This window comes from Molossus molossus, unplaced genomic scaffold (genome assembly GCF_014108415.1).
Source record: "Molossus molossus isolate mMolMol1 unplaced genomic scaffold, mMolMol1.p scaffold_m16_p_4, whole genome shotgun sequence".
In the NCBI taxonomy this organism is placed as follows: Eukaryota; Metazoa; Chordata; class Mammalia; order Chiroptera; family Molossidae; genus Molossus; species Molossus molossus.
Window position 1 is genome coordinate 78,074,403 of NW_023425377.1, and position 25,582 is coordinate 78,099,984.

At 47.9% G+C, this 25,582-nt stretch overlaps 2 protein-coding genes across 3 annotated transcripts in view; one reads left to right on the forward strand and one right to left on the reverse strand.

The window, feature by feature from the left end:
* The window catches only part of UHRF1 (ubiquitin like with PHD and ring finger domains 1), a 44,574-nt gene extending 36,692 nt beyond the window's left edge, over positions 1 to 7,882 (reverse strand). Inside the window, exons 1-2 of one of the 2 annotated variants that reach the window (XM_036240337.1) lie at positions 7,830 to 7,882; positions 7,027 to 7,193 (exon numbers count right to left, since the gene is read on the reverse strand). In XM_036240337.1, coding sequence (XP_036096230.1) covers positions 7,027 to 7,179 — 153 coding nt within the window. In that variant the 5' untranslated portion in view covers positions 7,180 to 7,193; positions 7,830 to 7,882. The remainder of the gene's footprint in view (positions 1 to 7,026; positions 7,194 to 7,829) is intronic. The other variant, XM_036240338.1, reaches the window with a different exon arrangement.
* A 4,670-nt stretch (positions 7,883 to 12,552) lies between these two features.
* Positions 12,553 to 25,300, forward strand: ARRDC5 (arrestin domain containing 5). The gene is made up of 3 exons (XM_036240339.1): positions 12,553 to 12,823; positions 14,095 to 14,300; positions 24,773 to 25,300. The coding sequence occupies exons 1-3, from the start codon at positions 12,571 to 12,573 to the stop codon at positions 25,298 to 25,300; spliced, it is 987 nt and encodes a 328-aa protein (XP_036096232.1). The 5' UTR covers positions 12,553 to 12,570.
* Positions 25,301 to 25,582: the final 282 nt, after the last annotated feature.

The following is a 25,582-nucleotide window of genomic DNA, read 5'->3' on the forward strand; positions in this document are numbered from 1 at the left end:
TCAATTTGTTGTTCACTTATTTATCCATTCACTGGTTAATTCTTATACGTGTCCTGACTAGGGATCGAACCCACAACCTTGGCTTATCAGGACAACACGCTAACCATCTGAGCTACCCGGCCAGAGCCAACTGCCTATGGTATTTAAATTATATTTCTCTCTCTCTTTTAATCCAAGTATGCTTCCTGGACATTTGGAATTTTATGCCATGAGCATCATGTAAATCTAAATAAACAAATATATGACTTAACAACTAAACACTTGGAAACTTGTACTGAAAGCTCTCCATGCCACCCTGGCCAACGTGGCTCAGTGGTTAAACTGTTGACCTGTGGACAGGAGGGTCTTGGGTTTGATTCCTAGTCAAGGACACGTACCTGGGTTGCAGGTTCAATCCTCAGACCCAGTCAGGGTCATACAAGAGGCAACCAATCAATCTCTCTTTCCTTCTCTCTCTCCCCATCCCTCCCTTTCAGTCTCTCTAGAAATCAATGTCCTCGAATAAGAATTAAAAAAAAAAACTTGCCATGCCTGTTGCTCCTGCCTCCTTTCTGTCCCTCGTGACATTTCTGGAGGATATTTTTCAGGGTGCTGAGTGCTACCCCAAAACACAAGAGAACAAGACATGCATGCCAGATTGGGTATGTGGTGGTTCTCTGGTTGGCATAAGAAGTGGCGATTTGGGTGAGGTGGAGGGAACATAAACCAGACTGCAGGGTCTTAATAAGAGTGTTGTGAGTGATGTACCAAGATGGACCCCCAGAACTGGAGGAGAAAAGGGAACTTGGAGAGAGGAAGTGAGAAACCGCTCTGTCCCTCTTTCAGGGGATGCAGCACGCCCCCCTCCCCACCTTCCCATCTCAGCTTCAGGCCTCCAAAGCTACCTGAGATGAGGCCAGACAGACGGGAGAAAACAAAACACAGGGAGCAGGATCCCAGAAGTGGCAGAGGTGACACAACTGCCCACTCAGGAAGGAGTGAGCAGAGTGACTAGCACCTCAAGGACAAGCATGACCCTTCTCTCACATCCTAGCCCCTCTGGACACAGAGAGGGCAATTCAGGCATGACAACTGAACTGTCCTTTGACCCTGCAGGGCCATAGCTAAGGATATGCCCTGGAGCAACATTTCGGTGGTCTGTAAGGCCAAAACTCTTGTGATATCACCACGCTGTCACTGGCCATTTTCACTCCTATAGACTCACAGGGATACAGAGAAGCCAATATGACGCAGGATGATGCCACCATTCTGATGACTAAGGAAACGTGCACACGTGAATTCTAACTTCTAATTTCCAATTTCTAATACAACAAAAACGGATAGATCTAATCCTCATCATCAGAAGCTCTTCGGGGTCCTCAATCACTTTAGAGGGTGGAAAGGGGGCCTGAGACCAAACAGTCTAAACACTCCTGCCCTCCTGCAACAAAGTGCCCTAGGGGACCTGTTCTAGCACATTCCACAGCAGTGCTGTCAGTGAGAGTAAAACCTGGCTGTACCAACCCAGAGCCTGGATCAAAGCACAGGGTTATTGGCACACCACAGCCTGTATGACAGTTCTGTCCCGCACCTGATTTGTCAACAAAATGTATTGTGACTCCTCCTGAAACGTGCCTGTTCGTTTACATACTATCTATGGCTGCTTTCCTGCTCCAGTGGCAGGTGAGCAGCCCCCAGAAAGACACATATTTACCACCAGGCTCTTTACAGAGGGCCTGCTGATCCCCGGCTTAGAAGGCATGCCCTCCCCTTGGGCACTCTCCAGGGGGAAAAGGGACCCCTTCCCTCAAGCAGCCTGAAGGATAGGTCTCTGCAAGGAGATTCTATTTGCTGCCTGACCCTACCCTTTGAGAAGATAGGCAGCATTCTGGAAAGGCCAATACAGGGACATTTGGTGGGTCACTGTGACATGAGTGACCCTTGCAAGGCCATTCCCAGTGTACCATTTCAACTGATCTTTCAGACTGACCTTAACAGAGCCTTTGAGCCCAGCAAGGCCAATTTAGCTGTTCTCCTAAATTATCTACAAAATTAGTAATTCTCTACTGGGGGTGATTCTGTCCCCAAGAGGACACTTGGTGATACTGAGGATATTCATGGTTGTCACAACTGGGGGTGCTCCTGGCAAGAGTGGGTTGGTCCAGGGATGCTGCTCAATACCCCACAGTGTCCGGGTCGGTCCCAACATAGAATGACCGGCCCCCATGTCAGGAGTGCCCAGTGGGACAGACCCTGACCTGGTTTACTGCGCCTTTATCATGAGCCAGGCATGGGGCTCATTCCTTCACATCTATTACCTCACTGAATTCTTACCACACCACAATGTGGTGGGTCCACAATCAGCCCCATTCGAACAGTCAATGGCCAAGCCATTTGGCCAGAGCAGTTGGGAAGATTATGTAAAGCACAATGCATTGTACCTGAGCCTCCTGTTCGAGGCTATGCTACAAATGACAGCTATTGTTATTTTTATGGGCAGCCAAAAAACAGGCACCAGATGCCTCTCTCCTTGCTCAGGCTGGGCCTGCCTTGGAAGTCCCTTCTCCCAATGCTCCCTGTATTTCCACCAATCAAGCGTCATAACGGCCAACCTATTAAGCCTAAATAAGCTGCCACAAAACCATCCCATGTCCTGAAGAAAAACTCAGCTATGTTCTGCTTTATAGTCTCAGTCAACCTCACTGCAGATCTTGGATTGCTATATCATATTTTTTTTTTTTAATCCTCACCCGAGGACACTTTTCCATTTTTTGTTCAGATAGAGTGGGAGAGAGAGAAAAACATTGATGTGAAAAAGACACATCGAGCTCTGGCTGATTTGGCTCAGCAGTTAGAGCCTCGGCCTGCAGTCCAGAGAGACCAGGGTTCAGTTCCTGCTAAGGGCACGTATCTCGGTTGCAGTTTGTCCCTGGCCCTGGTTGGGTCGTGCGGGTGGCAGCCACTCGATGTGTACCTTTCCCATGGATATTTCTCTCTCTCTCTTCCTCTCTCTCCCCCCAACTCTATCTGAACAAAAAATGAAAATGTCAAGTGAGGATAAAAAAAAAGGAAAGAAAAAGACACATCAAGTGGTTGCCACCCACACGACCCAACCAGTGCTGGGAACAAACTGCAACCGAGGCACGGGTCCTTAGCGGGAACCAAACCCAGGTCTCTCTGGACTGTAGGCCAACGCTCTAACCACTGAGCCAAACCGGCCAGGGCTATATTGTATTTCTTTAAAAATGCGGGAAAAAGATTGTGTACTCTCTAGAACATTCCAGAAAAACAGCTCTCTTGCACCTACTAGAAATTGCACTACTTTCTATCACTATTAGTCAGATCTGTTTGCAGACTTTACTTGCTTCGAGCTGCTGCTTCTGAGCTTTTGTCACCCACCCTCCTGTCATGTCCACACTTCCCAGTGACCAGGCCACTTAGGGAAATTGCATCAGGCTCTGTTCTTTCCTAACCCGGAAGACAGAAACAACTACACATTTCCTAACAAAGGTGCTGAGTGGGGCACTGGGAAGGGGAATAGGCAGCTGTGGCCCTGGCCAGTTTGGCTCCGGTTAGAGCCTCAGCCTGAGTCACGGGTTTGATTCCAGTCAAAGGCACATACCTCAGTTGTGGTTCGGTCCCCATCCCTGGTCGGGGTCATGCAGGAGGCGACCAGTTGATGTGTCTCTCTCACATCGATGTTTCTCTCTTTCCCTCCTCCCTTTCACTCTATCTGAAGATAAATGTAAAAAACATCGAGTGAGGATTTTTTTTTTTATCCTCACTTGAGGACATTTTTCTATCCTTTGTTTAGGTAGAGTGGGAGAGAGAGAGAGGAACAGAGAGAGAGAAACATCGATGCGAAAGGAACACATCGAGTGGCTGCCACCCACACGACCAACCACGGCCGGGGACAAACTGCAACCGAGGTACGTGCTCTTAGCGGGAACCAAACCTGGGTCTCTCAGGACCGCAGGCCGATGCTCTAACCACTTAGAAAACCGGCCAGGGCAGGATTTTTTTTTTAAATCCTTACTTGAGAATATTTTTTCCATTTATCTTCACACAGAGTGGAGCGGGGGAGACAGAGAAACATTGATGCAAGAGAGACACATCAACTGGTCGCCTCCTGCAAAACCCTGACCAGAGCCAGGACTAAACCACAAACGAGGTACATGCCCTTGACCGGAATCGAACCAGCGACTCTTTGGTCCGTGGGCCAATGCTCTAACCACTGAGCCAAACCAGCCAGGTCTTGAGTGAGGATTTGGAAAAAAAAAAAGCTACACTGTGAAAAGGCAGCGTTAAGAGCCCTGTATCTCACTGCCAACAGCCTTAAGGTTAAAGACTCTATACATATGTCTAATGCACCTTGGTGTTGCTGTCATTACGCCTTGCAACTTACACAGATGTTACAAAGACTTTAGAGTAGATCAAATATTATATGATGAATAAAAGGAGATAGGGTTGCTCCGGCCAGTTTTGCTCAGCGGTTAGAGCGTTGGCCCGCAGACCAGAGAGTCCCGGATTCAGTTCCCGCTAAGGGCACGTACCTTGGTTGCAGTTTGTCCCCAGCCCTGGTTGGGGTCGTGTGGGTGGTGACCAGCTGATGTGTCTCTGTCACATTGATGTTTCTCTCTCTCTCTCCGCACCCCTCCCGCTCTATCTGAAGATAAATACAAAAAAATAAATAAAATAAAATAAAAAGAGATAGGACCCTGGCCAGTTTGGCTCAGCTATTAGAGCATCGGCCTACAGTCCAGAGAGACCCGGGTTCAGTTCCCACTAAGGGCGCATACCTTGGTTGAAGTTTGTCCCCGGCCCTGGTTGGTCGTGCGGGTGGCAGCCAGTCAGTGTGTCCTTTTCACATCGATGTTTCTCTCTCTCTCTCTCTCTCTCTCTCTCTCTCTCTCCCCCCTCCCACTCTATCTGAATAAAAATTGGAAAAATGTTCTCGGTGAGGATAAAAAAAATAGACAGGGTTTCGTTATGTGGGTATAGACGTCTGTCAGAACTCCAAATGGTTTAAGATATGCCTTAAGTTCTGGCCAGTTTGGCTCAGCAGTCAGAGCGTTGGCCTGTAGACTGAAGGGTCTCAGGTTCAATTCCTGGTCAAGGGCACGTATCTAGGTTGCAGGTTTGATCTCCAGTCCCGGTCGGGGGTCGTGCAGGAGGCAACCAATTGATGTTTCAATGTTTCTCTCTTTCTCTATCTTTCTCTCTCTCTCCCCCCCCCCCCTCTAAAAAACAATGGAAAAAATATCCCTGGGTGAGGATTAACAACAAATAAAAATAAATAAAGCTAAAAAAAAAATGTCTTATGTATACAAATTTTACCTAAAAAGGCAATGTGAACCACGAACAAATAGTGAACTCTACTTAATGACAGCATGCTGAGTGTTTAGGGGTGATATGAACTAGTGTTTGCAGCTTATTTTGAAATGCATCCCCAAAAAAATAAGACAAAGTGGTGGGCAGACAGAGCAGGATAGAGAGCTGTGTGATAAAGAGACTACATAAAATACTAGTAAAATCTAGGGGTAGGTGTTTATGTGTTCGTGGTTTTCAACTTTTCTGCATGTTTGCAATGTAAAAATTAAAATGAACAGTGTTTGGCACACAGGTAATCCAAAATACACGCTTCCTTGAACTTGAGAGAACTCGATCGATCCAACCTGCCTTTGAACTACACAATGAACTGCTTAGCAGGCACATGCAAGAGGTTTTCGGAGACTCTGAAAGGACCTCTGCTGAACAAATAGCCTGAGTGACAAATCATAATCAGTGTGGAGGCCACAAAAATGAGCCACCCTTGAAAGAAGCAGGAGATAGCAGCCCAGCGGAGCTCCACTCACAGCCCTGACTTTTCTCAAGGTGCACAGGACTGCACAGTCAAATCCCCAAGTTTGTAGAATGGGCTTCCCCTCCCCAGGCAGGGCAGGTTAACTCAGATTCTTAAGACATTCAGGTCATCCTATCTCTCACAGGAAGGAGGCTAAAGGTCTCCTAGGGCGCTGCAAGCCCAAGAAATTAATCATCAGGTCTTATTTCAAGTAAGTACACAGGATCCTCCCAGCCCCCAAAAGTCATGCCCAGGAGCACAATGTTTATTTTTCAATCTAGACACCAGATGGCGGCAGGATCCAGTTCAAAATGCAACAACAACAAAGTCGGGCACACAGCCCAACTGAAGACTTTTCATCCTACAATCTCTACACCACTGTTCCTATAGTTCACCCAACTCCAGGATAGTCCCAGCAGATGGGACCAATACTTTGTTATATCATCTTCTCCCACTCAGGGAAATCTCATTCACAGTAACTCCTGCCATCCCCCAAGGACAACTACAAAATTGGAAACCTCCCCCAGTGCCACTGGGGAAAGCGTCCCAATTTTGGGCAGCCACCAAAGCAAAGGTGGCCATTTTAAATACTACAAGGGGCTGTGGAGAGAGCGCAAAGAAAGGAGACAGAGGAGCAAGGCCATAGATCACCCACCACACCAGCCCCAGCTCATAAGCAGCCCCACCAAGAGCAGGCCCAGAATGGCAGAAATTCCCGATTTGCAAGAACCATCTCCCGCTTCTAAATAAGCTGATCCAAATTCCTAGAAAACACACCCTGTGGGGTCAAACCCTAAAAGGTATTGGCCATGGGCCACCAGTGCATGTCTCAAAGAACAACCCAGTCCCTTCTGTCCTGATGCTTGAGTAATGATTCTAGGCTCTTACTTGAAATTCATCAGCCCTCAGCCACCTCCAACTTCTTTTCCTAGAAATGATTTTGAAGAGCAGCTTTAAAACAATAAAATAAAAAGGGAATTGAAGAGCCCAAATGCTACAGATTCGAGTGCCAGCTGCCTGCCCAGTGTGTCAATCTGTGAGTTGAGCCTTTGTTCCTGGCTCAGGCATTTGAGTTTTCTGTGGAGACATGAAGCGGGACCGGATGAGGGGGGGGCAGACTGAACGTGCTGGTGGCGGAGGAGCAAAGCCTGGACTAGACAAGAACAAAGGTGCTGGGTGGTGGGCAGCCTGCAGGGCGGGTTTACCTGTTTGCCCCTGTAGAAAAGCCTTTGTAGGCCTGGCTCCACGTGGAACAGCTCCTGGATCTTCTTCCTCAGCTCTTCCACCTTGGTCAGCCTGGAGAGCGAGTCCACAGTGTGGGCTACCTTCCCATCCATGGTGCGAACCTGGATCCACATGGTGCCTGCTGGTGCTGAGAGAGCAGAGAGTGGATCCCTGGGTCAGTCCTGCCGCTGCCACCACCAGGCCGTGTCATACGTGGGTTATCCTTGCTTTGTCCACTCTATGGACATCCAGAAACTCCCTGAATGCCCTCCTGGCCTCCCTAGTCCCTAAAGACTGCCAGAGCTAGCCCAAGGCCTAGCAGAGCAAATTGAATAGTTAACGCATAAATAACTAACACCGGTGTAGGATTTAGGAGGAAGGAGAAATTAGGGAAAGACAAACGGCATTTTGGACCCTCAGTCCAACCCACACCTCTCCTTCAGAGGAAAGATACCAACGTCCACAGGAGGAAGGACACGGCCAAACTGTGGAGGGTCGAGTTTGTTCGTTTGTTCATTCATTCATTCATTCATTCTTTGAGTTAACACTGACGGAAGAGGGAAACCCAAAAGTCCCGCGCAGGTCGGAACTTCAGAAGTCCATGGAAACTTAACTAAGTGCAATCAAATGGGAAGAACCCCACCGGAGACACGCGAGCCCGGGACCATTCGGTGTCGACGACCCCCACGGCCCCCGCGCGCGCGTGCGCGACACAGCCAGCCCCGCGGTGGCCATGGCAACTGGCCGCCCTGTCCCGGCCACCCCCGCGCGCCGCGCGTCTCACCTCGGTCCCACAACGGCCACGCGTGCCGGTTCTCGTTCCTCGGACTCAGACTCACGTCCCAGAAGCCCCTCTTGGCCTCCCTCCCGCCTGAGTGGGCCACGCCAGCGAGCCCACGCCCACCCCCACCGCTGGGACCGACAGAGGGGCCCCTCGCGCCAGGTCCCGCCCCTTTACTTGATCCAACTCGCTCACTGGCTTCGCCGCGCCAGGCCGCCCCGCCCATCTCGATCCCCATTGGCCCAGATGTGCCCGGGGAACTAAGGGCGCGCGAAATCGGGCTCCGGCGCGACAATTGAATCGCGGGGCGCCCCGCGCGCAGGCGCGGAGCCTGACACGCTCCCCCGCGACTCTCCTGGCCCTCCCCCACCCAGCCGGCGCGACCCCCGCGGGGCTCGGGGGATGTTCCGCCTGCCAGGGACCAAGTCCAGAATTCCGTAGGCGACTGCCCAGGACTGGCGGGGCTAGGCCCAGGAGACCGCGTGCAGGGCATTTCCAACGCGGGGGATGCGGGCACCGATGCTGACCGCGCGTCTTTGGACGCTCTGGAAAGTTTTGCAAAGTCTCAGTGCCGGGTGTGCCGGGTTTCCCACCCCCCTACACACACACACACACACACACACCGGCCGGAGCTGATGCCCCATTCCGCCGAGCCGCTCACCTCTCGGGCCGCCCCGACCACTCGCCTACCTGCGCGCCTGACCGGCCTGAGGATGGCGATAGAGCCGCGTGCTTGGCCCAGACCCCGCGCGGACGTGCGTGAGACCCGGAGCGCCCAGCCTGCCAACACTGCCCGCCGCGCTGCCAGCTGCTCTGATTTTTTTCCCGCGAAAACTCGGCGTTTGGGAGTTGCGGGACCGCGGGAGGCCACTCCGGGGGCGGGCGCCTGCGTGGTGATTGGCCGCTGCAGTGGCGCGAAGCAAGAAAGGGGGTGGGGGGCGCCCCCGCCTTAGTCCACCCGGTTCCCGGAGCGGGCCACGGCCCCGCCCAGCCCTGCGCGCTCTGCTGGGTGTGCCCAGCGTACAACGGGGCCCATTGGTAGGACTGGGCACCCCCAACATGCGTGGCCTCCAGGAGTCCTAGAGATCCCCGGAGTAATAGAGACCCCCTGACCTACTCAAGTCGGTTCCTGCAGCCCCCTCCCTACCCCGGGCATGCATTGACCAGTAGGGCAAGGAAGGCCGGAATCAATGTCTAAACACTGAAGGAGAATGTGGGTGGCCTCCAGGAGACAGCCTGGCACCCGAGTGGCCTGCCTAATCAACCCCAGCCCACCTTTATCATCAGGACCCGCAAGCACTCCCACACTACCCACCCGCAGGACTTGTTTGCTGGTTTTTCCCGCCTCGTTTTCCCGCCTTTTCCCCGGCTGTCCAGGCGGGAAGAGCTGCCCTGCCCCCTTTGCCCTGCCTGCTCTGCTCTGGCCAGTCTTGGAGGGCACCCATGCTGGGCATCTACAAAGCCGACTGGACAAGGAGCTCAGAGCTACGGCCCCAACATTGGACAAGGCTGACCCTGTGGGTGTCTCCAGTAGGGTAAATTTTTATTTGGAGAAACGGAGCAAGACATGAATAAATGAAGCAAATCATTTCAGACACTACATGCAATAGCTGGAGAATGCCCAGTGGCCATATGGAAGTAGGGAGAGAGGATATTCTGGTTAAGGTGGAGAGGTGAGCCTCTCTTGGAAGATGACATTTGAGCTGAGATCTGAGAGGAAAAACCAAGGACAGATGGGTCCAGGAAGGGAGGGCAAGCTCAGAAATGGGAAAAGGCTAAGAAATGTAGGGGGAGCAGCAAGGAGGCCAATGTAGCTGGACAGGCACAGCAGAGGAGAGGTTGGGAGGGGATGAGGTCAGAGGGGTGTCAGATAAGACCTTAGAGGCCACCAGGAGAACGTTGGTCTTTCTCTTGGAGGCAGCAAGTAGCATAGGAGGCTGTGAGTAGAAAAGTGATGAGTTACCATTTATTTTTTACAAGGTTTCTCTGACACTGTGTAGACTCCGTTCCATCTTGGCACTGGTACTTCTGGTTTGATTTTCCCGGTGTTGACAGAATCATGCCTCCCCTAAAGACGTCCACATTCTAATCCCTGGAGCTTGTGAATAGGATACCTTCCATAGTAAAAGGAATTTTGCAGATGAGAGTAAATGAATGCTCATGAGATGGGGAGATATCCTAGATTATCTAGGCTGGCCCAATGTCATCACAAGGGTCCTGATAAGTGAAAGAGAGGAGAGAGGGTCAGAGTCAGAAAAGGAGATGTGACAACAGAATTGGGGGTTGGAATGATGAAACCAAGAGGCAAGAAAAGTGGGAAGCCTCTGGAAAAGGCCAGGGACAATGCTCTCCTGGACCCCTAGAACACAGTCAACAACTTGATTTTAGCTCCTTAAAACCCATTTTAGACTTCTTACCTCCAGAACTGTAAAAGAATTAAGTTGTGTCGTTTTAAGCCACTAAATTTGGGGTAATTTGTTATAGCAGCCACAGGAAACCAATACACAAAGTCCAGATGCTGCTAATTTTCTCCAACTTTAAGACTCTGTACTATCAAATGCATTTCTGAGTGCCCAGCCTTCAGCCACATATTGACCACGTCCCAGGTGTAAGTAGGTATAAAGCAGGCTTACTAGAGCCTGTGAAGCAAATGAGACCTTCCAAATTGAGAACACCTGCTGCAGGACCCTCTTCTGTTCCTGCTGAGAAAATATCATTTGTTGTGCAGGCTGTTGCAAAAACTCAGCATGGCCCAAATGGGTAATACATTCTTTGTGTACATTTGGTGCAGGACACAGCCCAGGCTTCTTGGATATCTGAAGTTAAGCATCACTGAAAGAGGCATCTGGCTTTCCCTGCAGAAAAGCCTATAAGGACTAGTGACACAAGGCCCCATTTCTCTAGTAATTTCGAGACAGTCAGAGGGGTTGCTTGGGTTAATTAACAAACATGAAGATACTATGCCAAGTACCCTGGCCAAGTGGCTCAGTTCATAAGAGTGTCGTCTCGATGTGCCAAGGTTGCGGGTTCGATCTCCAGTCAGGGCACGTACAAAAATCAACGAATTAATGCATAGATCAGTGAAGCAACAGATCAATGTTTCTCTTTCTCCCTTCCTCCCTCTTTCTAAAGTCAATTTTTAAAAAACATACTATGGCCCTGACTGGTTTGGCTCAGTGGTGAGAGTGTTGGCCCACAGACCAATGAGTTGCGAGTTCAATTCTGGCCAAGGGCACATACCTCAGTTGTGGTTCGTCTCTGGCCCTGGTCGGGGTCGTGCGGTAGGCAGCCAGTCGATGTGTCTCTCTCACATGGATGTTTCTCTCTCTCTCCCCCCCCTCCCTCCCACTCTATCTGAAGATAAATAGAAAAATATCCTTGGGTGAGGATTAAAAAAAAACAACTATTCCAACCATCTCCAAAAGACACTTACAAACCCTTTAGGGAGACAAGATATCAATGTCCACAAAAGACATCATGTAAATTAAAACAAGGTACAGCAAAAATAATGAATGAGGCCTGCCAGAGTCTGGAGAATGGACAATTTCCAGTGCTGCTTCTGCATTAGTGTCACTTCCACTTAGGCACGGGCCTATGTGCTGATCAGACACCAGGAATAAGAATGCAAAAGACCTCAGTTTCCCTTTTGCAAAATGATATGCTCTTGAAGGTCAGTAAGACATTCAGCAAACTTTTATTGACTTCCCTTGTCGGAATCAGGCCCTAGATCCGGCAGACACTGGTAGACACAAAGCTTACTGAGACAAAGTCCCACTCTGGAAGTACTTCCCATCCAATGAGGAGACTCAGGCATAAAGAGAAATGCTAGCTGTGCAAGGAGATGGTTCTTCATGACAGTGTCCATGTGTAGGTGGACCACACAGTGCTCTGAGCAGCTTCAAGTCACATTGGATTTCATATCCTGGCCACATCTTTAATTATTTTTTCTAACACTGACTGGTATGAATATAGAATCATTAAAATGAAAATGATTGTGTATGGCCCCAAAACAATGTGTGAATCCTGAGAGGCACACATGTCATATTTGGAGTAGAAAAGATCTCTGGCCCTGGCCGGTGTGGCTCAGCAGTAAGAGCGTCGCCCATGGACCAGAGAGTCCTGGGTTCAATTCCAGTCAAGGGCACGTACCCCAGTTGCAGTTCATCCCCAGCCCCAGTTGGGGTTGTTCGGGTAGCAACCAGTCAATGTGTCTCTCACATTAATGTTTCTCTCTCTCTCTCTTCCTCTCTCTCTCCCTCCAGCTCTATCTGAAGATTAATGTAAAAATATCCTCGGATGAGGATAAAAAAAAAACAGAAAACATCTCTGAGCTCATTTGCTGTGCCTCTCCACCTATACGTGGGGCTCATAACACCTACCTCAGCAGAGTGGTTGGACGAATTCTTCCCACCCAAGGCCCCTAAAGCCCTAGCATGATGACAGGTGTTCCTGAGTGGTAGGAATATTGATGCCTTATGGTTGTTTTCGTTTGTTTGCTTGTTATTTTTTAGGAAAAGGTGGCCAGGCTACCATTTCACAAAACACTGACGATTCTGGGGTTCCCAAGCTGCTGCCCACTCCCGAGCAACAACCTTGCCGCCCCTCCTCCTGGTCACTGGGAATCCCTTCCCAGAACCCTGGCTGGATGATGTCACAGACAGGTGACCTCACTGAGGCCAAGGAACCCAGCATCTCAGTGGCATGGAGGAGGGGGAAGGATGTTTCTCCACCCGCCCAACCCTCCATGTCTGTGGTGAAGTCAATCGAATTAGTGCTGCCCAAGGATGCGGTCTACCTGGCCGGCTCCTGCATTGAAGGGCAGGTAGTTCTAACCCTGAACAGCACCCTGGTGGACCCCATTGTGAAGGTGGAGCTCGTGGGAAGGGGTTATGTGGAGTGGAATGAAGAAACTGGGGCCTCCCGTGATTATAGCAGAACTGTTATTTGCAACAACAAGGCCGACTATGTACACAAGTCAAAGACGTTCCCAGTGAAGGGTAAGGACGAGGCCAGCAGCCATCCCTAACTATAATAGGAACCTGGGTCTGGAAGGTAAACACACCTGTTAGTTGGTTAACAAATCCCAGAGATATCAGAAATAGCAGAGATGTGGTTCCTCCCTAGGGGGAATCCACGTAAAACAATGACCATCAGATACACATAATATGAAAATAATGAGACATAAGGAGCTGCTCATGGAGGTCTCTCCAAAGAGGTGACAACAGAACTCAGATATGAGTGATGGGAGGGATACTAGCCATGCAGATATGTGGGGGAGAAACAGCAAGATGCCAGATCTTAATACTCAGCAATTATGTGGCCTCTCTGTGTTCCAGTTAAGTCATCTGGAAAAATGAAAATAACAAGTCCTGCCTCATAAAATTTCTTTGAGGGCTTCATGATTTAATGACTTAGATAGTGCAGGGCATACAGTAAGTGCTTGATAAGTGTTAATTCTTTCAACCAAAACACTCCTCATTAGGCACCACTCCTTCCACATTTCCAAGAGATTGTAATTCCCCTCAAAAGCATCAGCCTCAAGTCTGAGATAGGTTTATTCATTTATTTCACAAACATTTAATGAGCACCTACTGTATATAACACTGTTCCAGGTGCTGGGGATACAGCAGTGAAGAAAATAGACATGGTCCCCTGTATCATTGGGTTGCCTTCAAGCAGGGAAAACACCATCATAAGAGGGTTTTGGAGAAATGCAAAAAAAAAAAATGTGAGTTCACAAAAAGTGGGGGCAGTGTGATTTTCTTCCTGGCCCACAGTCACCACTCAGTCAATCAGCAAATATGAAGCACCTACTGTGTGCTGTGCCTCCAGTGCACTGAAGACTGAGCTCCACGAGGGCCAGCAGATGTGGCTGCCTCGCTCACAGCTACAAACACGGCCTGAAGAGCCTCTGGCGTGCAGCAGGGCCTCAAGATGTGTTTGTGGAATGAATATGTGACCAAATCGTGAGGACCAGTGTCTCAGGCCCAAGGCAGAACTGAGCAAGTCCCTGTCAAGGTTTTGGAGTGACCACACCAGCCACGTCACCCACCCGGAACATTCCCTTCCAACCCAGCCAAGGCCTCGGCCTGATATTTATGGGCCATTCAGGTTCCTAAAAGCACATAGCTCAGCCTAGTTCAGGGACAGACAGACCAAGTTCAGAACAACCTCCCCTTCAAAACAATGACTAACGAGGAAAACAAAATGAAAAAGGAAGAAAAAGCTTCTAGAACCTTCTGATGGCGTCGGTGTGTTTTGCTTTCAGATAATTGGTTAAGTGCAGGCAGCCACACCTTTTATTTCCATTTCAACTTACCTCCCAGGCTTCCTTCTACCTTCACCAGCAAAATTGGCCATGTCTTCTACTACGTGGAAGCCTCCTGTATGGGTCGGGAGCACATTCTAGCAAAGAAGAGAATGTACTTGTTGATTCAAGGGACTTCGGACTTCCACAGAGAAAACCCACTGCAGGTAGTAATGGGAAAGCAGTGGTGGGGCTTGTCCTCAAAGCTCCAGGGAGGCAGGGGGCATGTGTGCGAGCAGGGACAGCAAAGGCCTGGCAGGGAAGAAGGGAAGGGCTTGGAGGCTCCCCAGGCCCAGTGAGTTCACAAGTAGGAATCAGAAACCAGGGCAAGAACTAAGACAGTGGGACTCAACAGGGGTGATTCTGCCCCCCAGGGGACTGGGCAATGTCTGGGGACATCTGTGGTTGTCACGACTGGGTGTGCTCCTGGCATTGGTGAGTGGAGGCCAGGGATACTGCTTATCACCCTATGTGCCCAGGACAGCCCCCCACAGTGAACGATCAGGCCCCAATGTCCTTGACCCCACAGTAAGTCAAGACTGAGCCAAGGTCCCCTTGCCACCCCCTGGATGAGAGAGAGGCTTGGACACTCAGTGACTTTCCTCAGGCTTTGAGCTCTCAGACAATGCAGATGGTGTCCCGCACCCTGCCCCAAGAAGCAAGGGAAGGGGGTGGCCTCCATCCCAGGGGAAGGAAGGGCATGTGGCATCAGTCTGCAGGAGCAGAGGTTTTCTGCATGGCTGCTAGAGGCCCAGGTGCAGAGGCAGAAGTTGGCGGGTAGAGGAACGTTGGCCACAGTCACTTCACCTTCCTAGGGACTATTTGCTATCAGTGTGGTGGCTAAGTGGGCCGGCATTTTTGTTTTTGAGGTCCAGATGAAAATCCCAGATCCCCCACCTACCTGCTGTGTGACCCTCTAGAAGTGACCTTGCCTCTCTGTGCCTCCATGTCCTCGTCTATAAAATGGGCATAGAGGCAGTGCCTGCCTCCTAGGTCCAGGGCTTCGCAGAGTGCCTTCATGGGGCAATAAACCTTGCCGCTGCTGCTACCACCTGTGTTATTATCTGTGTACAAAGGGTCATTTCTAGCCCAGCCAACCTCATGGGATGGTCTGGAAGGCTGCCAGAAGAGGGGTGGATCAGCCCTGAGATGAGCAGACCCAAGTTCAAGGCCTGCTTGGACACCTGCTCCCTGTGTGACCTTGAGCAGACTATGTCCCATCTCTGGGCCTCCCTTCAGAGGTTGTCTGGAGTGCAGGGGGCACAAAGCAGGAGTTGGGGGCAAAACACTGGCATTGGGTCAGATCCCGCTTTATTATTATTTTTTAAATTAATTAATTTATTTTTGTTACAGATGTTTCTCCTTTTCCCCCCACTGGTTCCCCCCTACCCCTCCCTCCCTGCCCTGTCCCCAGCTTTGTTGTCCATGTCCATTGTTCATGCATAGATGCATATAAGTTCTGTGGTTTATCTCTCCCCCACCACCCCCTCTTCTGGGGATTGTCAGTCTGTAGATCCCGCTTTATATTTCCACTGCCAGACTCTTCATTAGCCAGATGGCCTTGGGCAATTAACAGCACCTTGCAGAGCCTAGACTGTCCTGATCTGTACAATGGGAATAATTAAGAATAATAATAACAACACTTCCCTCAGTGGGTACCTGTGAGGACTGCTAAGCACTAAGCCCAATGTCTATACATAGGAGGTACCCAGAAAGTGGGAAGAGCTAAAATTGTTATCACAGCAGCAAAAGGGAGTTATCACATGTAAGTTTTGAGAATATGAAAATACCGTTTTTTCCAAGTACTCAGTACTGTTTTAACCAAACTGGTCAAGGGAGGCCTCTTGGAGGAGGTGACATTTTAGTAGAGAAGTGAAAGGGGAGAGGGAGAAAGCCATAGGGGTAGTGTTTTAGGCAGAGGACATAACATGTGCAAAGTTCCTGAGGCAGGATAGAGTGTATGGGGCAGGATGAGGGCAGGAGCTGATGGGCCAGGGCAGGGGCTACTGCTCTGGTTCAAGTAGAGGCTGAGTCTTCACCCCCCAATAATCTGTCCTACTCAGAGCAGATAGAGGAAGTCAGGTGATGACCCTTCTCTGCCCACAGCCCTCCAGGGCTCCTACCCTTCTTGGCGTAAAAACCCAAGTCCTCCCCTCAGCCCACAAGGCTCTGCATGACTTGCCCCCATCTCCTCTGTGCCCTCACCTCCTCCCTCTCTCCCCTTTTCTCACTCTGCTCCAGCCACATGGGCCTCCTCCCTGTTCCTCCAACACACCAGGAACAGTCCTGCCCCAGGGCCTTTGCACAAATTGTTCCCTCTGCTTAGAACACTAAAAGGTGACCTTCCTATCCTTCCAATCTTAACTCACCTGCATGATTGATAGGTGAATAAACTGCCACAGGCCCCATGCAGGGCATTTTAGCCACATCTATCCAAATTAAAATGAACATGCACTTTGCCTCAGCCATTCCCCTTCTAAAAACTTATCCTACTAATATTCTTTCACATGTGTGACATGACCTCCCACAGCACTGTTTATAGTGGCAAAAAAAAAGGGGGGGGGGTCTAATGTTTGTTGCTAAGGGAATTGTTTTAGTAGAAGTACCAGGTCAAAAAAAAAATAAAAATACTCTATAGATATAGTAAAGCAAGAGAGGCAGAGACAGGCCAGATCTCTAAGTCACTGGGTTGAAGGAATAAAGCAAAGCTCAGAACAGCAGGTCTAGCTTGGCACCGTTGGTGGTGAAAACAAATTACTTCCTTGCAGGTGTAACTAACATCTCTGGAAGGAGAGCAGAGCAACTGGCAACAGATGCTGCCTCCTGGGAGGGGGCTGGGGAGCTAGGAGCAAAAAGCAAAGCAACTTTTCCCCTTTCACTTTTTGTTTTTAACAGCTTTATTGAGATATAATTCACATACATTATAATTCACCCATTTAAAGTGTACACAGAGTTATGCCACCATCACCACAGTCCATTTTGTTTAAAATATGTTTTATTGATTTTTGGAGAGAGAGGAGGGGAGAGGGAGAGAAACATTGAGGGGCTCCTCCTGCACGCCTCCTACCAGAGATGGAGCCCAAAACCTGGGCATGTGCCCTGACCAGGAATGGAGCCGGTGACCTCTTGGTGCATGGCTCAACGCTCAACCACTGAGCCACACCAGCCAGGCACCATTGATTTTAGAACATTTCATCACCCCCAAAAGAAATCTTGCATCCCTTAGCTATCACAACCTCCCTTTGATCACATCCCCAGCCCCCTGACAACCACTAATTCACTCTGTCTCTGTGGAGTTACCTATTCTGGACATTTCACATAAATGGACTCACACCCTGTGTGGCCTGTTTATGTCTGGTTTCTCTCCCTGAGCATCATGTTTTCAAGGTCCATCCTGTGTTGTAGGGAGTGTCAGTGCTTCACTCCTTTTCATGGCTAAATCAGTGCATCGAGGGCCGCATATTAATGTATCCATTCACCTACTAATGGACACCTGGGTTGCCTCCTTGGTTATTATGAATCATGCTGCTGGTAACATTCAAGTACCTTGTGTGGGTGTGTGCCTAAGTCTTCCTTTCTCTTGGGTGGATTCCTAGAGTGGAATTTCTGGGACCGATGGTAACTCTGTTTCACCTTTTGAGGAACTGCCTGTTTTCCACAGCCAGGGCTTCATTTTACCTTCCCACCAGTAAGTAATGCACAGGGTTCCAATTTCCCCACATCCCCTCCACTCTTTGTACCAGTTAGAGTTTTGAAGACATGACCCATTTCCTTTTCCAATAGTCAGTACCATTTGGGAGAGGAGCTTGTCCTAGAGTCTCTCCCTAACCATCAACTCCAAGGGAGTCCCCATTCCCACTCTCCTTATTTCCTCCCCCCAACTGGCATCCCATCACAGCCTCATCCCAACCCCAACCAGAAATGACCTGGTTCATTTTCACATGTACCATTTATGTTCTCAACCACAACAGGTATTCACTGCCATGGGTTTTCTCTAAACTCGGCACTAAGTAAATACAAATAAAAATCAGTTGAATGGCCCTGGCTGGTGTGACTCAGTGGTTAGAGCGTAGGCCCTTGCACCAAAGGGTCTTGGGTTTGAGTCCCGGTCAAAAGCAGGTACCTGGGTTGCAAGTTCAATCCCCAGCCCCGGTCAGGGTCATGCGAGAAGCAATCAATCAATGTGTCTCTCTAACATTGACTTCCCTCTCCCTCTCTCTCCTTCTCTCTCCCCCTCCCTCCCTTCCACTCTGTCTAAAAATTGATAGGAAAATATCCTCAGGTGAGGATTAACATCAACAACAACAAAATGAATGAATGAATCCCCCTGAAGTTTCACATCTGCCGAAGGAATACAGGGTTCTGAAGGAATACAGGGTTCCAAAAAACTCAGTTCCAGGAACTCCAATATTGACTTTGCATTGGAAATGTTATTGGGAATCAGAGCCGGTTGGTCCACCCCCACCTGGTCAGGCGTGAATGTCTCCTGGACCACTGCTGGTACTCCTTGCCGCCTCCTTCAGGTCCAGGACAGAACTACAGACTTGACCCTGAGTTAGAGCAGCCAGTTCCTTAATGCCTGCAGGGTCCTAACGCATGTCATGAAATTTCGAATAAGAGTAGAAGGATTTAGAACCTAAACTCCCTGCAATGAGCCTAGAGGAAGGAAAGCATGGGAAGGCTAACAAGAAGCAGGGGCCACAGGCAGAGGGCAGGAGCTGAGGTCCACAGGGGTCAGGGGTCACCTGAGGTCTCCAAAAGGAAACACAGGAGACCTGCAGTAGTGTTTTTCAAACCACAGATCATGACCCATTAGTGGGTTGCAAAATCAATTTAGAAGGTTGCAAACATACTTCTGTAAAATGAAAGAATAGCCAAGACCAAAATAGAAAATATCGATTTTGTGGGGTGCATTTATATTTATATAAATTTATAAAAATCATATATATTTATAAAGAGAGAACAGAGAATAAAATAAGTAGAATAAAAATATCAGAAAAAAATCAGTTCAGTGGATTGCAATCAACTTTTTTTAATAGTTAATTTATTAATTTTTTTATTACAGATGTCTCTCCTTTTTCCCCCTTTGACACCCTCCTCCCCTCTCCCACCTTCCCCCACTCCCCACCCCCACTTTCACTGCACTGTTGTCTGTGTCCATTGGATATACATACATGCATATAAGTTCTTTGGTTTATCTCTTCCTGCTGGCCCCCACCAGCCATCCCTCTGAGGTTTGTCAGTCTTTTCCCTACCTCCATGTCTCTGGATCTATTTTGTTCATCAGCTTATTTTGTTCATGATATTCCCCAAATAAGTGAGACCATGTGATGTTTGTCTTTTTCTGATTGGCTTATTTCATCCCTCCATGTCAACTCAAAGGGTAAAAGATCTTTCTTTCTTATAGCTGCATAGTATTCTATTGTGTATATGAAACACAGTTTTTTTATCCATTCATCTACTGATGGACACTTGGGCTGTTTCCAGATCTTAGCTATTGTAAATAGTGCTGCTATGAACATAGGGTTACATATATTCTTTCTGATTGGTGTTTCAGACTTTTTAGGGTATATTCCTAGAAGTGGGATCACTTGGTCAAATAGCACTTCCATTTTTTATTTTTTGAGGAAACTCCATATTGTCTTCCATAGTGGCAGCACCAGTCTGCATTCCCACCGGCAGTGTACTAGAGTCCCCTTCTCTACACATCCTCACCAGCACTTGTTTGATGATTTGTTGATGGCAGCCATTCTGGCAGGTGTGAGGTGATACCTCATAATCGTTTTAAGTCGCATCTTTCTGATGATTAGTGACATTGAGCATTTTTTCATATGTCTCTTGGCCATTTGTATGTCCTCTTTGGAGAAGAGTCTATTCAGGTCCTCTGCCCATTTTTTAATTGGTTGTTTGTTTTCCTTTTGTTGAGTTATATGAGTACTCTACATATTTTGGAAAGTATCCCCTTATACGATGTATCATTGGCAAATATGTTCTCCCAGAGAATGGGTTCCCTTTTCGATTGAAATAAAGTTTAAATGAAAGAATAGTTTTCCAGAAAATAATTAATTTGATGGATTACAACCAGCTAATTTTAATAAAAATTTTATTTTATATAAAACAAAATAGAATAGCCAGTTTGGCTCAGCAGTTGGAGCATGGGCCTGTGGTCCAGAGAGACCCAGGTTTGGTTCCCGCTAAGGGCAGGTGCCTCAGTTGCAGTTTGTCCCCGGCCCTAGTTGGGTTGTGTGGGTGGCGGCCACTCGATGTGTCCCTTTCACACCCATGTTTCTCGCTCTCTCTCTTCCTCTCTCTCCCTCCTACTCTATCTGAACAAAAAATGGAAAAATGTTCTCAGGTGAGGATCAAAAAAAAAGAATAGAGCAGTGGTTCTCAACCTTCCTAATGCTGGGACCCTTTAATACAGTTCCTCATGTTGTGGTGACCCCCCAACCATAAAATTATTTTTGTTGCTACTTCATAACTGTAATTTTGCTACTGTTACGAATCGCCATCGTAAATATGTGTTTTCTGATGGTCTTAGGTGACCCCTGTGAAAGGGTCATTCGACCCCCAGAGGGGCTGTGACCCACAGGTTGAGAACCACTAGAATAGCATAAGTAGGCTAGAAATAACAAAAATAAATTCAGAGGTTGCAACCAACATTTTTTAAATGAATAGAGTATAACAGGAAACAGCAGAAGGCATATAACAAGGATAAACAAAATTGCATAAAACTTGCTTTTCTTTCAGCGATCTAGGTGGAGATGTACATACAGATTTGTATTCTTTGCCACAATGTTAAAATCTATATTTTAACTGGGAGTTATGTGGTTTTTTTTTTTTAAAGGAATAGTAATGACAAATACTATATGTGGCCTGCAAAGATTAAACTATAATTATCATCCGTTCCTGTACAGAAAATGTTTGCTAACTCATGCCTGAGAACAACTTTCAGATGGAAGCCTAAGAAAATTGTGTTCAGGCTGCACTTATAGCACTTTTATGGTGTCAAACACATGGAAACAATATCATTGTCCGGCACAGGGGGAGGAATAAACTATTTTGCAACACATATATTTGCATTCAGGAAGACAAATGAACCAGAATGACAGGCAACAAACAACATGAGTACATTTCAAACAGAATATTGAGCTGCAAAAAGCAAGTTGCTGGGAGATATATGCAGTCTGCCTTATGTAAAATTTGGAAATATGTAAAACAATAATGTATACCTATACTGCAAATTGATGTATTCGTAAATGTAAAAATTCTGCCCTAGCCCGTTTGGCTCAGCGGTTAGAGTGTCGGCCCGAGGACCAAAACGTCAAGGGTTTGATTTCAGTCAAGGGCACGTACCTCAGTTGCAGTTTGGTCCCCGGCCCTGGTCGGGGTCATGGGAGAGGCAATCAATCAATGTGTCTCTCTCACATCAATGTCTCTCTCCCTCTCCCTCCCACTCTATCTGAAGATAAATGGAAAAATATCCTCGGGTGAGGATTAAAAAAAAAATTCTAGCCCGATGGGGGTGGCTCAGTGGTTGAGCATCGACCCATGCACCAGGAGGTCGCCGGTTTGATTCCAGGTCAGGGCACATGCCCAGGTTGTGGGCCTGATCCCCAGTGGGGGAGCATGCAGGAGGCGGCCAATCGATGTTCTCTCTCATCGATGTTTCTATCTCGCTCTCCCTCTTCCCTCCTCTCTCTCTCAAATCAATAAAGAAAAATAAATTCTATGAGAACCACAAATACCAAGTTCAGATCATAGCTGGCAGTGCAGAGGAGAGGGAGCGTGAGGTGAAGCCCACAGAATCCAGAGATTTCAGTCTAATTGGTAATGTTTCCTTGCTCAGACTTATTGGAAGATACATTTTAGGTTTTTATATTATTCTTTACATACTTTTTTTCTAAAACAGTATATCTTTCTAGGTCCCTACACATAAACATGTGCAGGTACAAGAGAGTGATTACTATAAAATTCAGAATAGTTGCATCCTGGCCCGTGTGGCTCAGTAGGTTGGGCATCGACCCCCGCAACCACAAGGTTACCTGTTCAATTCCCAGTCAGCATGGAGCGTGCAAAAGGCAGCTGATTGATGTTTATCTCTCTCTCTTCCCTTCCTCTACCTCTAAATATCAATTTAAAAATATATTTTTAAAATAAAATCCGGATAGCCCTGATCAATTTGGCTTAGTGGTTAGAGTGTCGGCTCATAGACCAAAGAATCCTGCGTTCGGTTCCCTCTAAAGGCATGTACCTCGATTGTAGTTCATCCCTGTCCCCAGTTGGGGTCGTGCAGGTGGCAACCAGTCAATGTGTCTTGTCTCTCTCACATCGATGTTTCTCTCTCTCTCTTCCTCCCTCTCTCCCTCTTGCTCTATCTGAAGATAAATGCAAAAATATCCTCAGGTGAAGATGAAAAAATAAATAAATAAACAAACAAACAAACAAATAAAATCAGGATAGTTGCATTTTAGGGGCTGAGTGGGCATATGTGAGAGACTTTGAGGGAAAACGGGCAATTTTCTACTTCTTCACTTGGGTGGCTGCTACAAGAGGGTGGGCTTTATAATAATTCACAAAATTATACATTTGTTTTATGGGGTTTTCTGTATCTGAGTTGTAGTTCTTAATAATATTTGAGTTTTTAAAAAATGCATAGACATGATACACCCCAAATTCAGGATAATGGTTACCTCTAGGGAGGGAGGGGGTGATGGCATTGGGTGTGGTCCACGGGGGCTTCAACTAGATTGCTGATGTTTTTGTTTGTTTGTTTTGTTTTCTTTAATCCTCATCCGAGGACATTTTTCCATTTTTTGTACAGACAGAGTGGGAGGGAGAGAGAGAGGGAAACATCGATGTGAAAGGGACACATCGAGTGGCTGCCACCCGCACGACCAACCAGGGCCGGGGACAAACTGCAACCGAGGTACGTGCCCTTAGCGGGAACCGAACCCGGGTCTCTCCGGACCGCAGGTGGACGCTCTAACCGCTGAGCCAAACAGGCCAGGGCGATTGCTGATGTTTTATTTATTTTTATTTTAAGTTGTAAAAATACATAACATAAAATTTGCCATCTTAACTATTTTTAAGTATACAATTCAGTAATGTTTACATTCACATGGTTGTACAACACCAGTGTTTTATTTCTTTTTTTGTTTTGTTTTGTTTATCTTCACCTGAGGATATTTTGCCATTGATTTTTAGATAGGGTGGGAGAAAAGGAGGGAGGGAGGGAGGGAGAGGAGGGAGAGAGAGAGACAGAGACAGACAGAGAGAGAGAGAGGCATCAATGTCAGAGAGGCACATTGATTGGTTGCCTTTCACACGACTCTGACCGGGGCCTGGATCAAACCTGAAACCCAGTTATGTGCCCTTGACTGGGAACCAAACCAAAGACCTTTTTGTCCATGGGCTGACACTCTAACCATGAGCCAAACCGGCCAGGGCTGATGTTTTATTTCTTTTCTTTTTCTTTTTTTAAATCCTCACCCAAGGATAGAGTGGGAGGGGGAAGAAGAGAGAAAGAGGGAGAGGGAGAGAGAGAAAAACATCGATGTGAGAGATACACATCGATCAGCTGCCTCCCACACAATCTGATCAGGGCTAGGGACCAAACTGCAACCGAGGTATGTGCCCTTGACCCCTCAAACCCATGACTCTTTGGTCCAAGGGTTGATGCTCTAACCACTGGGCAAAACTGGCCAGGGCCTGATGTTTTCTTCTTAAGTAAACAGAGCTCTGAAATAAATTGGGAGATGTCCTAACTGCTGATAAAGCAGGAACATGGCAGTGCTATGCTAGTAAATGGTTAACAACCTGCTCTGGTGCAAGACAGCCCTCATGTGTAAAGTTTGTCAATTGTCATGGTGTAAATACTCCCATCTTAGTCAATTTCAAGTTACCAACTTCATGTCACTAATAGGAAGTTGGAAGGGAGTTTGCAAGCATTTTTTACACTATTCTCTCTCTCTCTTTCTCATGCTTAAAAGGAATAAACATGCACTAGAATTCTAAGACGACCCACATTATAGCAAATCTTTTAAATGTTATCCAAAAATCAAAAAAATATTACTTAAGCCACCCATTAAATATAATGTACATTTGCAATCTAGCAGCTGTCTAGTTGATATAAGAGCTGCATTTTGAGGCACTTATTTTAACACATTACATAATTTCAACTCTACAGTTTTCTTTTCATGATTCTGAACCCATCATATTTCTGCTCTAAACCTGAACGACTTGGATAAGCCTTAATTTTGGGCTTAGACTGCAAGACATTCCCTTTTTCCCAGAAAACCAAGGCTCAGAGAAGTCAAGCCACTTCTTCAGGGTCACACAGCAAGTGAGTAACAGAGCTGGGGATAAAGCTAGGGTCTTGTGGATTTCTTAGCCCTATTTCACATATAAAACAATTTATAGTCAGAATGGCAAAGGGCTTTGATGAAAGGAAACTAGGAGACGAATCCAGGCTTTTGGCTAAAAAATCCCCAAGAATCCAGATTCCATCTCTATGCCTTTTATTAGGAGAGTCCCGAAAGTCTTGGAAGGGCTAACACAGTAGGATGTTAGGCAGGCGAGTGGGTCTTGTGGCCACGATCCCTCACAGTTGTCCATTCCCCCAACCCACCCTGTCTAGAATCCTCTGTTTGTGGAGACTGAGAAGAAGGTCTCCTACAACTGCTGCAGCCAGGGCACCATCTGTCTACAGATCCAGATTGAAAAGAACACCTTCATGCCAGGGGAGAGGGTCGTCTTTACCACGGAGATCAACAATCAGACCAGCAAGTACATCAAGACTGTCACCTTTGCCCTCTACACCCACGTGCAGTACGAGGGCTTCACACCCAAGGCAGAGCGGCGGTCACGGGTGGACAGCAGCGAGCTGCTCCGGCAGGAGGTCAACACCCAAATCACACCCTTCAACATCACCAAGATCATCAGCATCTTCAACCTCCCGAAGGTGTTGTCTGTGAGCAGTGACATGCAGGATGGCGAGATCATGAGCACCCAGTACCAGCTGGTCAGCATTGTCCACCTGCCCTGGTCCCTGACCAGCGTGAAGGCCAAGATTCCCATCACCATCACCAGCGCCTCCCTGGACTCCCAGAGCTGCCAGCTTCAGGAGGGGTCAGTGTTACCCGTGAGCGAGGATTGCCAGAATTAAGTGCCCAAACTTCTAAATATTAAAAGCTTTATCACTCTACCCTCAGCCCTTTCTTTGTCTTGCACAGGTGGCCTTCAGATAAGTCTGGGTGTGGAGAGCACGTTACCTAAACCTCCCCAAGCTCCAGCCGCTTGGGCATCCATTTCTCCCACTCCCAGAAACTTCACCACCATGAGGGGCCAGAGGAAAAAGACAAGCCTTCCAGGACCCCAGCTCAAGGCCCATCTCCTCAATGGGGTCTTTTGGTGCCCAGAACAGGGGTCCTCAACCAAGGGTGTCTCT